The 14,477-nt window shown below is 47.3% G+C and overlaps 1 protein-coding gene across 2 annotated transcripts in view; it reads right to left on the minus strand.

The window, feature by feature from the left end:
- Window positions 1–14,477, minus strand: part of ALG1 (ALG1 chitobiosyldiphosphodolichol beta-mannosyltransferase) — a 2,244,281-nt gene that overhangs the window by 1,962,691 nt on the left and 267,113 nt on the right. For both annotated transcript variants that reach the window (XM_069646120.1, XM_069646119.1), the window contains one exon: window positions 13,477–13,577. In XM_069646120.1, coding sequence (XP_069502221.1) covers window positions 13,477–13,577 — 101 coding nt within the window. The remainder of the gene's footprint in view (window positions 1–13,476; window positions 13,578–14,477) is intronic.

The raw sequence follows: 14,477 nt of genomic DNA on the forward strand, positions 1-14,477 counted from the left end.
ATACACAGTGGCAGCTTGCTGTGCCAGAGCTGCATTGGTCATCCCAACACCTCAAGTCAAGGTCCTACGTTTCTTAAATGTACACAATAATTGACACCTCTAAACTCATTAAAACAGGAGCGCGCACCATCAGTACATAGATAGATACCAAATATTTAAAATAGCAACCATAGTGCTTCAAACAGCAAAAAGCATTCAAAACACTTTAGGTTCAAAAAGGCCTATAATAGCCACATAGTGCAAAGCAGCAACTTAGTGTAAAGTGTGGTTTTATAGGTTAACTTGCATGTAACCACATATTGTAACGCTTAATAGTTTTAAATATCTTGACCATCCATACATGCACATCGATCCACAAATGTAACTATAAGTAGGTACGTGCAAGGAATTCATGTGCGTAGGCACTCCTAGGCACATAAATCAAATCCATTTTATTCTCCATGTTAAGAGAATAGATGGCAGTCTTACGAGCACAGATGACAACAGGACGTCCTTGACTGCAGGCCTAGAACTGAATATACAGCAAGATGCTCAGAGTACCAAGTTAGAGGTGATAAAACGATGAGACAACAATGAACACGGCAATGTAAGCGTCGGCGGAGACCTAAGGAAGAGTTAAGAGCACAAGAAGTACTTCAGCCGCTCTCATACTCAACAAGAGCCTTGGCCTTAACTAATAGCCACGCTACAAGCCCACCGGCAGCCCTTGATTACCGAACATCGCTGACTAGCACCGAAAGATTTTTTGCTGGACCAAGCATTCAGCAGTTAGTTCCAGTGGATGAGCTTATTTTTCTACCGAGCACAAAGGAGCGCCCCCATTGAATTTTACCACAGACCTAATTAAGGTACACATCTGCTTTTGGGATTGGGACAATTACCTTCTCTACTGGAGGAAGAACTCCACCACATACAACTCGAGGTAACCGACAGTGGACTAACCATACGCCTATTCCTATTATGGGCTCTCCTCTTGAGACTTCGCTAGGAGTTCGATGATGTGGACTATTAGATGAAGCGTGACCCTATTGAATCAGCTCCTGAAGAAGGTTCACCAATTATTGGGTTCTAAGAACTGAAACATGTTGAGCATAGGTCATTGGAACACCACAATTTTTTTTAAAAAACTTTATTTTTGGGATTTTACAACTTCAAACACATACATTTGCACCAACCGGGTGCAATCACAACAGTTGCAACTTGCCATCTACATTGCTCACGATACCCTCCTCCCACCACCACTCTCCTTAGCGGTTGCTTGTTCATTGCTAGTTCCCGGTATCTTAGCCTGTTATTAGCGGCACCCTTCGTTGGTTTCCAACTTCCCATACTGATCATGTAACTTGAGTTTGTGAGTCTGAGATCTCGGCGGTATTTAGCAAATATAATATGTATGGGCCCCAGATGTCAGGGGGGGCGCGAATGTAGCGATAATGTCCGTATAAATTCGGTGTCCATATCCTGACAATATAGAATGTCTTTTTTCCATGCTGAGACAGCAGGGGTAGGGCGCCGGCCCCATGTCATAGCGACCCTCCTGCGTGCCAGTACCAGTAGTAAAGCTGCTAGTTTCATTACTGCAGGTTGTAGATTTTGTCAGACCCAGGAGTGCCACCAGTGGGGTAGAGAGCAACTCCTCATCCACTATATCCGCTATGGTTTGTAGGACAGAGGACAAGAAACGATATATCTCGGGGCAGACCCACGCTAGATGCATGAAATCTGCAAACATTGTGGTGACAGTTTTGGGTGATGTCTGTGGCTCTTCGCTGGAGTATGGTAGGTCTGGTGTACGAAATTGAAGTGAATTTGTTTATAACGCGTGTTTAATGCGCCTTTCTGGATCTGACGAAGAATGTATACCCAATCCTCATCGGCTATTGTTGCTTGAACGGCTGCTTCGCACCTTGTCTTTGTTTGGGGATCAGTAGTTACTGTGTCTGTTAGTAGGGTTTTATATAATAGTGACACTAGACTCCGCTCACCTTTCGCCTGAATTACGTTATGTAGTAGATCCCACGTTACAGGTTGTTTAGGAAACAATGGGAACATGCTTTGTAATGTATAACATAGTCTAAAGTGTAGGAATGTGTCTAGTGAGGTGGTGGCTCCCCTTTCCTTAGCCATTTGTGGGGTCAAGAACGTGCCCTCAGGGAAGAGGTCACCAAGAGATTGGATGTTGACCCAGCCATTTGAGAAATACTCTTTCAGCTGTTAGGGGGATCCCTCGGATGAATTTGGCTGGTAGCAGGGGGGAGAACCTTATGCTCACATCGTATTTCTGTGCGATCTTTTTCCAGATTGCATAGGTGGATAATACAGTGTTCAGCGTGTTATGTGGGACTGGGATGTGGCTGATGATGCCGGCTCGCAGCAAGTTAGGGGATGTGAGGGCTCGCTCCACCTGGACATGTGGCGGATGAAGTGTGTTGTGTACCAATGGCTTAGGAATTGTGCCTGGGCTGCCCAGTGGTATTTCTCCACATCTGGAAGTGCGAGGCCGCCACTTAGTGTAGGTTAAGTTAGTGTTGTGTAGGCTACTCGCGCTGGTTTCCCTGCCCATAGCAGTGCCAATATGAGGGTTTTGGAAAAATGATCTTGGGAGGAGAATTGGTATGTTTGTGAACAGATAAAGGATTTTGGGAAGTATAACGATTTTGGTCAGTGAGGCTCTACCCCAGAGTGTCAGTGGGAGTGACTTCCACCTTTGGACCCGCTCTTGCAGGGAGTTAAGCATTGCCACATAGTTGTCTTTGAATGTCATTATAACTGAGTGACATGAGAGGGCCCTAGAGAGCCGTCCAAGATGGCGGCTTCCCTGTGAGCTCCGTGTAGCTCCCCAAAGATCCTGAAAATAGCATTCTTCCGTGGTGACTAGTCGAGCTGCTGTGAACACCCAGCGAGAGCTAAGGCGTTTTTGTGCACAACTCTGGAACTATTTCACCCGTCGCATGAGGTTTCACTCACGAACGATGGCCGGAGAAAGGTCCCACCCTCCCTTCCGCCATCTTGGTGGCAGCGCAGCTTCCGCGGAGCTGTGGCGGGGCGGTCGTACGGGAGGTAGCAGTGCCCGGCTGTTACATCAGAAGGCGCCAGCTGTGCGGCGCAGGAGCCACAGGGGCGTTGGACGGAGCGGAGAAGCCGCACAGCAGTGGTGTGCAGCGGCGCCCCCCCCCCCGAGCACCGACCGCACTACGCCGGAGCTCCTGAGAGGCGGGGAGGAACCGATCGCTGAGAATCCATAGTGGGCCCAGATGTCCAGCGCAAACAAGTCAGAACGCCGGAGACGGCGACGAGGCTGCAGACCATACGCCAGAGGAAAGCCAGGTAGGTGCGCGTTGTGTGCCCCCCCTAACCGCCAGCACCCGCGATAAGTTGGATTGGTCTCCCGGCTCTCCCGCGCGTCAACATAGCCTGCAGCCGCCGCGGTTCTGTGGGGGCCTAGTGGCCACATACATAAAACGAACATAGATCAGTCCTGCACTACCATCAACTGTGAAGGAGGCCAACTGCGGTCCATTGACTGGGCGGTACGGAGCATGCACCGGGAGCCTCGCGAGTGAAAAGGTTTCTACAGGCCCGCACAGATATAAGTGACACTCCACGGTGGGGCAACTAGTCAACTAAAAAGTACTCTGAATCGCAGCAGAAACACCCCACCTCCAACTGCTGACAGTGAAATCGCCCCGGAGCCCCTTCGAGGCTATCCCCGTGAATTGCTCAGGTGTTCATCAAGAGGTTTGTGTACCCGAGGGACGTCGTCGATACATCCATAGACGTGACACGGAATTCCTCACCAACTCCTCTCAGATACAATAGAGGAGGCAGAGGCGAAACCAAAATCTGCAGTGTGTGCGCCTAATTGCGCGGCAAGGGATCCCCGGCAAGCCTGCCACAAACACACCCAGCAGATTCTTGGCTGGCTCTCCCGAGTCCGCCCTGTGTCGCGTTCTCGGTGCTTCATCGCTCACTTTCATCGAGATCATGGGGAAAACTGACAGATCGCAGAGGAAATGGAACTTTGAGGGCTGCTCCTCCGTCAAAGCGTCCTCCTCCAAAAGTAGATCACAATCACCCAAGTCCGCCCAACAAAGAAGAGGGGACGCAAGACTTTGACATCAGAGAAATTCTGTTAGACCTCAAGGCAGGGATAGGGAGCCTGGGGAGCAAACTAGACTTGCTTTCCTCCAAAGTAGACCAGCTCCAACATCGGTTGGATAAACCTGCTGACAGGCTCGACACTGTCGAACAGAGGGTCTCCGACCTTGATGATGGGACTTCGGCCTTAACCTCCAGGGTATCCCTACTGGAGGCGCAAATGAAGGCCGTGAGCGCCAAAAACGAGGACTTGGAGGGCCGCTCACGGCGTAATAACATAAGGATTGTCGGAATCAGAGAGCACCAACCCACCCTAAAAATGGAGGAATACGTGGAGAAAATTTGCACGGACCTGTTTGGCTCAGAGATCCTTTCTAAGTGCTTTGTTGTCGAAAGAGCCCATAGGGTTCCTAATGCGAAACCCATTCCCGGAGCAAACCCCTGACCCATTATTGCGAAGCTACTCAATTATAAGGACCGAGACGCCATTCTGAGAGCAGCCAGAGTCAAAGGAGAGCTCCAATACGAAGGTGATAAGATTCAGTTTTTCCCAGATTTCTCCCAAGCCGTCCAGGCCCAAAGACGTACTTTCACAGCCGTGAAACGAAGATTACAAGAAAACCAGATCCAATATTCCATGCTTTTCCCGGCGAAACTTCGCCTCCATCACGAAGGCAAAACGCAGTTCTTCAACACTCCAGAAGAGATCAGTGATTATCTGGACCGCGCCGGCTGCCTGCCCGCCCCAAACAACCGTAACCCCCAGAGGGGAAATAGACCGAGGAAGGATCCACCATAAAAATCCACTTTGTAATTGTCGCAAAATGTAAGACGCCTCACCAACACTCATATAGCAGCTCTATCACCACGGACGGAAATTCGTAACGAAAGTTGGGAGCCAGCCCCCTCTTGAAGGGCCACCAGCGCCCCCAGCACTGCAATGTTGTCTGTTTTGTTTGTAAGGAACTGTTCTTTGTGGGTCAGTTGGGGGTTGCCCACACAAGGGTGGGATTCCAGTTCAGCCGAGCCACTACCTACCCCTCACCCTTATTCCACAACAATCACCTCGTTCCTCGTCAATCCAACACAAGCCGGGCTCTCCGGCCCCCTCCAGATTACAAGAATCCAGTCAATTCCTCTAGTCCTGATGGATTGGAACTTAATGAACCTCACAGATGGCAGGAATAATACTTAAAATGCCACCTGGAATATCCGAGGGGGTAACCATCCAGCGAAGACTAGGAGAATCCTCCATTATCTCCGACGTCTCAAGATCAATATTGCTATCTTACAAGAAACTCATCTCCTGCCTTCATCAGAACAACTTTGGGCTAAATCATGGGGCTGTCATAGGTATTTCTCATCATATTCGTCGTACGCTAGAGGTGTTGCAATTTTAATAGACAGGAAATCAAACTTTAGTCTCATTAACTCAGTAAAGGACTCAGAGGGAAGAGCCCTACTGGTGAGAGGGTTGATCTCAGGGAAAGAGGTAGCAAGAGTAAACTCATACGCACCAAATACCGATGGACCCAACAACTTTAACTGGGTCATGACTCAGCTGGGGAAGATCAATGCAGCAACCATTATTTGGGGAGCGGACCTTAACACGCCAATTGACCCCATTCTCGACAAGTCCCATAATACAACAGGACATCCCTCCAAAGCCAGCGCCCAAGTCCGTGAGATTTGCCACACGTTTGAGTTGTCCGACACATGGAGGCGCCACAATCGAGATGCAAGAGAGTACACCTTTCATTCTGCTGTTCACAATACTAGTTCTTACATTCTGGCATCTCCTCACTACCCTTTTAACTGGGGGGAAAAGTCAAATCTTACTGCGTTCCTTCTCTGATCATTCAATGGTCACACTGGAAATCACTCTTTCAGGCACCAAAAACCCTGGGCTCCGAAGGAGATTCAAGCCCCGGAGCACTCAACGACACCGTCTTTGCGGATGAACTTCGTAAGGAAATAACATCTTTTATAGAAATAAATCAAGACTCCGTCGCCTCGGCCAGCACCATGTGGGAAACACTAAAATATTACGTACGAGGAGTTTGCCTGGCCAAAGAAAATGGCATACTAAAACTGATCCGGAAAGACTTGGCCAGCAGTGAACAACGCTTGAAAGAACTAGAGATGAGAGTCTCCACTACCCAAGACCTACATGTTCAGGCCGAAATAAAGAAAGAACTGCTGAAGTTCAAGGAAATAGCTGAACGAGAAATAAAGTTCATGAGCTGCAAACACCAGGTCTGCCAATATGGGGAAGGACAGAAACCAGGCGCCTTGTTAGCCCGTCTGCTATCAATAGACAAATCCCCGACCCAAGTGCAGTGTATTAAAGATGACCAAGGTCAACTAGTATATTCAGAGGAAGAAATTGCCAACGTATTTTGGGACTTCTATCAAGATCTTTATAGTTCCAAAGGGGTTTCCGATCCAGAAACTATACAAAAGTTCCTCGATGACACGGAGTTGTACTGGGTTGAATCGGAGCTACGCAAACCCTTAAACGCTCCGATAACAGTAGAAGAAATTCTGGAGGCAATAAAATCCCTCCCAAACGCCAAGGCGCCTGGGCCCAATGGGCTCATCAGAGAGTTTTACAAGGCCCATGAAACCATCCTAGCCCTTCTTCTGCTCCGAGTTTTTGAAGAATCTTCGCAGCATGGTTTCCTCCCCCCCCACATCACGTGAAGCCAACGTAATGGTGCTGCACAAAGCCGGCAAACCCCCAGATGAATGTGCATCCTACAGGCCAATCTCCTTGATTAATCTGGACAATAAAATTCTAGCTAAAATCCTCGCTGCAAGGTTGCTTCCTATTATGCCCGCACTTGTAATCGGAGATCAAGCTGGGTTTATCCCGGGGCGAAGCACAACCTACGGGATCAGAAGACTGTTTGGTGTCATAGAGGGCCTAAATCTAACACAACGGGCTATAGCAGTCCTTCTCGACGCTGAGAAGGCGTTTGATTCTGTTGAATGGCCATTTATGTTTGCAACACTTACACAAATGGGCCTTGGTAAATTCTTCATCAAATTAGTGTCCTTGCTATATAGTGCCCCCCGCTCATACATTACTCTCGGAAACTCCAGGTCCTCAGGCATAACACTAGAACGCGGAACAAGACAGGGTTGCCCGCTCTCTGCCCTGATTTTTGCCCTCATTATGGAACCCCTGCCATCGAGGCTTCGCGCCAACCATCTGACACAAGGTCTTAAACTGGGTCCCCATAGATTAATGGTCTCCCTTTACGCTGATGACGTCATGTTATTTGTCAGTGACCCCCAGGCCAATCTTAACCCGGTAATGCGAGAAGTCAAAATTTGGGCGAATGTCAGGTCTCAAAACCAACCATTCAAAATCCGTAATCTTTCCCCTGACCCCGACCACAACTGAATTCGCAGACGATTACGGTCTTAAATGGGAAACCTCAAAGGTTCGCTATCTGGGTATTTATATGTCACGTAATCATCATGAGATATATAGAGATAACTATGCCTGTGCAATAAATTCCTTGCAGGAACAAATTCATAGGTGGAAAACTCTACCTCTAACGATATGGGCAAGAACCTCCTTAACGAAAATGGTGGTCTTACCCAAACTTCTCGATTTGTTCACGAACATTCCGCTACTTGTCCCCAAATCCTTCTTCCAAAAAGTCAGGAGTCTAATCCTAGAATTGTTGTGGGCTGGGAAACCAGCGCGCGTAGCGTACAACACATTAAAGTTGCCAGTGGACTTGCGCTCCCCGATATCGAAAAGTACTATTGGGCAGCCCAGGCACAATTTCTCAGTCCCTGGTATACGGTCCACTTTGTTCGGCCCCACGTGCAGGTGGAACGTGCCTTAGCCTCCCCCAACCTCCTGAGGGCCGTCATTATTAGCCATATTTCGGTCCCATACAACACGCTAAACACGGTCCTATCCACCTATGCAATTTGGAAAAAAATAGCTAATAAATACGGGGTGACAATAAGATTTTCCCCATTATTACCCATTAGATTTGTTCCTGGAATCCCCATTACTAATGAGAAAGTGTTCCTTATATGGACAGACAAGATTAACATTCACTCCTTTGACGACCTCTTCACCGGGGGCACCTTTCTGACTCCACAAATGGCCAAAGATAGAGGCAGTAACTCCTTGTTAGATGTGTTCATCTACTTTAGACTACGTCACACCCTTCAAAAGCTGTTTCCGTCCTTTCCCAATCAACCCCCCACATGGGATTTATTACACAATACGATTCAAGCGCAGGGGGAGGGAAGATTAGTGTTGTTTTTATATAAATCCCTCATAGTAGGCAGTGTGACACCCAAACCCAAGGCGCAGCAAAAATGGGAATCAGCCATTCAGGAATCGATATCTGAGGAAGACTGGTCCTATATCCTCCGGCAAACGCAAAAATTTGCTATAAACACTTGTCATAAATTAATTCACTTTAACTTCGTGCATCAGACGTACTACACCCCAGTTAAGAGGAACAAACACCACCCTGAATTGTCAGCCCGATGCGACAGATGTGCGGCAGCTAATGCTGACTTCCTCCACCTAGCTTGGAACTGTCCGGGAATTCACAATTTCTGGTCCTCTTTTCTACAAATAACCGAAGACATCATAGGCGAACAAGTGACCCCAACACCCCTTGGAGCCCTGCTCAGTCTTACGAAATACTTGCAGCCAGCGTCTCGAAAACTTGCAGCCCTGCTCCTGGTGCTAGCTCGCGGGAGAATTGCAATGTCGTGAGGTCGTGGTCCCTCAGACTCTGATGCATCTGCGAGCTAGAAGATGTGCAGTGGAGGTCGGATCCGTAAGGAGGCGCTGGATAATGGTGAACTGAAAATGAGGAAGGAACCCACGGAATCCTGCAAGGGTGAACTTAGGGGGGGGCCAGGGGGGGTTGGCTCGGAAGGTTGATTGAAGTTGGGGTCTTTTTCTTTTCTTTCAAATTTTTCAAATTGAGCCTGGCTTGAATCTCCAGTTGTGCCTCAGTGTTGTTGCAGCTGATAGCGTAAGTTCCAGTGTTACCATCGAGTGATCTGACAAGGAGCGCGGGTGGATGTGATCGGGACCCCAGTTGAATGGGTTGAGGGCTGATGCCAGAATATAGTCTATACGGGAGCTGGTGCTTTGGACAGCTGAGTGGAATGTGTATTCTCTTGCGTCTTGGTTGGAGTGTCTCCACGTATCAATCTGGTCGTAAGTGTGGCAGATTTCTTTGACTTGGAGACTTGCTTTAGACGGTCTGCCTGTTGTGTTGTGGGACTTATCGATTCTGGGGTCTAACGGTGTATTGAGGTCTGCTCCCCAGATGATCGTCGCAGTGTTCGCCTTTCCGAGCTGCGTCATAATCCAGTTGAAGTTGTTTGAGCCGTCGGTATTAGGAGCATATGAGTTTACAAGAACAATTTCTTTCCCTGCTAAGAGGCCTCTCACCCATAATGCTCTTCCCTCGGTGTCTTTCTTTGATTCAATCAAACTGAAATTGGCTCTCTTGTCTATTAAGATGGCGACCCCTCTGGCATCGGATGAATATTATGCTAAGTACCTATGGCACCCCCATGACCGGGTCCATTGTAGCTCTGTGGGCGGAAGAAGGTGAGTCTCCTGTAACATGGCTATGCTGATTTTGTGTCTTCTGAGGTATTGGAGGATTCTTCTGGTTTTTGTTGGTTGATTGCCACCTCGAATGTTCCAAGTGGCAACTTTAAGCGGCGTTACTGGATGACAGGTGGGTAGAAGGTGCTGTATCCAACGTGCTCAGTTGAGATTGTCCGGGGTTTGAGTTTACTTGGTGCTGTAGCTGCACTTTGCGATACTGGGATGAGGTACGAGCGTGTGGACGTGGTGGTTTGTGGTTGAGCAAACGATGGCTACTTCCTGTTACTTCCCTCCCTCCCTTGCGTGGGCAACCCCCAACTGGCCCACGGTGACCCTCCCCTAATAAACAACTGAATCAACATAGCTGCGCTTGGGGCGCTAGTAGCCATCCAAGAGGGACGTAGGCTCCCTGAATTGCAGGGAAAAAGAGCTGTGGCTCTGGTATACTGATGATGGTGGCGATTGGGTGCTTGCACCGATTGTTACTTGAGTGCTGTGTTTTATGGTGGGTCCCTTCTCATCCGGTCTCTTCGCTGTGGTCTCGGGCTGTTGGAGCCGGGTCCGCAGCCGGCTCGGTCCAGATATTCACTGGCTTCTTCTGGCGTGTTGAAGAACTGAGACCTCCCTTCATGTTGGATGCAGAGTTTAGCGGGAAAGAGCATGGAGTATTGAATTTGGTTATCTTGTAATCGGCGTTTGACGGCTGTGAATGTCCTTCTTTGCGCTTGGACTGCTTGGGAGAAGTCGGGGAAGAATTGGATCTGATCACCATCATATTGGAGGTTGCCTTTTTCTCTCGCTGCCCTGAGGATTGCGTCGCGGTCTTTGTAATTTAGGAGCTTTGCTATAATCGGACAAGGATTTGTGCCTGGAACTGGTCTGGCATTGGGAACCCTGTGTGCTCTTTCGACGACAAACAGTTGGGATAGGATCTCATCGCCAAATAAATGTCTGCAAATCTTTTCCACGTGATCTTCCATTTTGAACTGGAGCTGCTGTTCTCTTACCCCCACCAGTCTGATGTTATTTCTGCGTGAACGACCCTCCAAGTCTTTGTTCTTGGCACACACAGCTTTCATCTGGGATTCCAGTGTAGACACCCTGGAGGTTAGGGATGTTGCCCAGTCGTCGAGGTCTGATATGCGTTGCTCTGCTGTATCCAGCCTGTCTCCATGTTTGTCCAGCCGATGTTGGAGCTGGTCGACCTTTGAGGAGGTCTAGTTTGCTTCCCAACCCTCCGATTCCAGCTTTCAGCTCAAGTAGGATCTCTCTGATATCAAAATTTAGCGTCTCTTCTTCAGCTTGGGATGGCCTCTTGTGTAGGCGACGGTGGTCTGCTGTTGAGATTGGGCGTTTTGGCTGAGGAGCCGGCTTCAAAATTCAGTTTTCTTTGGGACTTATCTGTTTTTCCCATAGTTGACCTGTCAGTGGTTGTTACTGGACTGTCAGCTGCGTGCAACGTTGCAGGTGATGCTTGGCCGTGGCCTCCGGTGTTTCGTGGCTTACTCCAGCTTTGTAAGCAGATTATGAGAATGATCTTTTAGCACTTCTGATGGGGTTATGCAGGACCTCTTCCCTTGGCGACTTGTGAATCTATTGGAACACCACAATGACCGTTGTAGGTAACAGCTGACACTAAACTGGGAAATTTTGCAAAGGGATCCCACATCAATTTTCAGAACCTACCATTTTTGAAATACTGAGTCTAAAATGGTTAGACAGGTGTCACCACTACAAAACTAAGTTTTTATAGATTGTAATTTAGAATGTATTGTTTTCTGTGATTGATAAGTGCACATTTGTGTTGTTATTCATATGGATTGTATTATGTGTTGTGTGTATGCATGGTTCAAACTGTGTTTTTAATATCAATTAGCGATTTAGTATTAAATATATGCACTGTGCCAATTCCTGGTTGGTTACTGCTTGAGGTTACCTGGTCACTCCTGATCTAATTCTTTCTTTTGATAAAACGATGAGACAATCGCCCCAGAGCACTTTGCCCCTGAAACAATGTATTAAGAACTGATAACATAGCCAGACACCACGAGCCCCTGGCGAGAGATTGATAATTCAGCCACTTTCCAGAGGCAAGTGCTTCTTCATTTATTTACTGACATATCACTACGAATGGCCGGATCGCCCCCATTACACGGGTTAACTCACTCATCAGGTGAGTAGGGTCTGTCCATCAACTGTCAGCACCTTCTGATGTTAGGGAATTTCCAGATTTGCATGTCAAAACCTATGGGCTGGCTGGTTGGCTGATTTGCCGGGGGAGCAGTGTTATGCTGAACCCCCCATCAGAGGGCGAGAAGGGGTGCTATGCAGTAGCAGCACCTTTTAAGATGAAAATGTGCATTAATATTGGTCATTGCATTTTTTCATTTGAAGCAGTAAAAAAAAATGTTGATTTATATTATTTTTTTAGATGTGCTTTGCATTTTAGGATGAAATATTGATGTAGTTTTGATTTAGTTTGAAACCACAGTATTGCCTTGAATTGATCAGTATATTTGAATATTGATGGTCTTGAAGACTGGACAGGGCTTAGTCAAGCAGGATTGTGTTTTAGGCTGGAAAGAGCTTTATACTTTATGACTTGAACATGGCTATTGCTTACTAACGATGGTGTTTGATTTGTATGTGATTGAATTAATACCCATGGGGGTTTTAAAGAATTAACTATTGTGTTAGGCTACGAAGAATATAAGAGGGATTTTTTATAAATATGAATAAAGGTATTTGTTACCACTTCAGTTATTTATGGCACTAGTACGCTACACTGAAATGCTAGCTAGCAACGAGATGTGTTACGGGATGCATAGTATGCCTCTATTTTTGAAATCTGTCTGTCACCTCTTTTATCCCCAAGTATACATATGTATATAAATATGTGCATTAAGCGCAACAAGAACCTGTTGTGGAAGTGTTGCAGATCCAGAGTGTAAGTCAGTTATAAAGGATGTACACTGTTAGAGCTGTGTAAGTGAGTTGGGAAGAGAAACACAAGTCCCCCCTACCCAATAATTAATAAATCAGTGTAGCTGACCAAAGGTCGGCACCGAATTAAGACGAGGGAAGACGTTCCCTTGGGTCCAAATCTGTGCTGATGGCTACCCATGTCGCTTAGAGGAGCGCTAGCTCTTACTCCTGGCTCAGCTGGGAGCGGGGGAGTGGGTGGGATGGGGGAAGCTCCCCTCGCCCCATTAAGACGGAGCTGTTATTCTAGCCTGGGTGTTCCTTTTTGGACAGACGACAAAACTTGGTGGTAAATTCTGGAACACTCCCAAAGGAAATCTGCATAATCCAGGAAAACTGAGACCCCTTAGTTGAACAGCCTCAAACCCCTCAACACAAAGGGTTTAAAGAGTGGTTAATAAAACCCCTTGAAAATCTATAAGGCTTGTGAGTTTATTTAAGGCCAATTTGACAATACTCAAACTGTCACAACAGCTAAACTAACACAGCTAAAAGCACTACATCTCTAACCAGCTTGCACATCAAAGCCCACTCGCCAATGCTCACCTAACCGTAGGAGCATACAAGGTCTTCATGACACACACACTTCAATGATCTAAACACAAAACAACTGTGCATTTTCCCCTCTTATCCTGACCAACCCAACTAAATCTACCTTGTCCACTCCAAAGCCACCATAACGCTACTAATTACAGCATTGCATGATATGAAAACAAATAAGCATTATGGTAGAAATGATAAATAACATTTTCTACAGTGCATTTCTCATATATAAAACCTACCTGAAGCAAAACATGGGATGGGGCTTCAATTATCAGCAGTACATTGAGAAGCTGCAGTGACTGTACAATTACTTTTGAAATGTACTTGAACATCCAAGGGCCTACCGGAGAGAAGAACAAAGAATAAGGGTGGGAAGTGAACCCATTAAGATTTGACATCATGTAGCGAGTGATATTGGTGTTTGCCCTCCATCCACAATAGCAAGGTCACAGTTCACAATGCAACATTCTAAATTCATGTAAGTAAAACATTCTTGTGAAAAACACTTCAAATTTCTTCATTGGCTCCCGGTGGATGCAAGGATTAAGTTCAAGCCCCTCTACATTGTCCACAAGGCCTTCTGGTGCCTGGGTCCGCAATACCTTCAACGCTCCCTTCAGAAATACCTTCCTACTCGAGCCATTTGCTCATTTCGTTCAGCTGGGGCCTCCCTCTGGAACAGCCTCCCTGCCTCTCTGAAACTCAAGGATAACCATCTTCGGTTCCGGAAGCACATCAAGACCTTCCTCCTTGCTTCTACCTTCTCTCTTCCTCTCCCCTGCTGATCTCTCTCTGTGACTGCACTGAGCACCTGGCTACCCTCTGAACTCGGTCCCAGATCTCTGCCCACCCAGCTGCATACCCGCACTGCCTCCTGGCAACCCCTGCACTTGAGTCTGTATCTGCAACCCTACAGTCCCCTTGCCTGCACTTATCAGACACCCATTGTCTGCCCTTAATTCTTGCACTTGCCACCTGCTGGCTGCACTACCTGTTTTGATCACGTGTTCAGCACTTTCCACTCCTCCCCTGCCCCTTGCACTTTCCCTCTCCCCTGCACTTGCGCATTCTCAATGTCACTGGGCTTACTATGATTGTTTTGTCCTCACTTGTACCCCTCCCGTGTCTCGTTACGCCCTGAAACACTTGTGTATGGGCGCAATATAAATAAAATATCATATAACTTGTTAAATAGACACCTCTACATTCCGTACCACAACCTGGGACAGATAGACAATAG

This window comes from Ambystoma mexicanum, chromosome 2p, assembly GCF_040938575.1.
Source record: "Ambystoma mexicanum isolate Mex_15411 chromosome 2p, UKY_AmexF1_1, whole genome shotgun sequence".
In the NCBI taxonomy this organism is placed as follows: Eukaryota; Metazoa; Chordata; class Amphibia; order Caudata; family Ambystomatidae; genus Ambystoma; species Ambystoma mexicanum.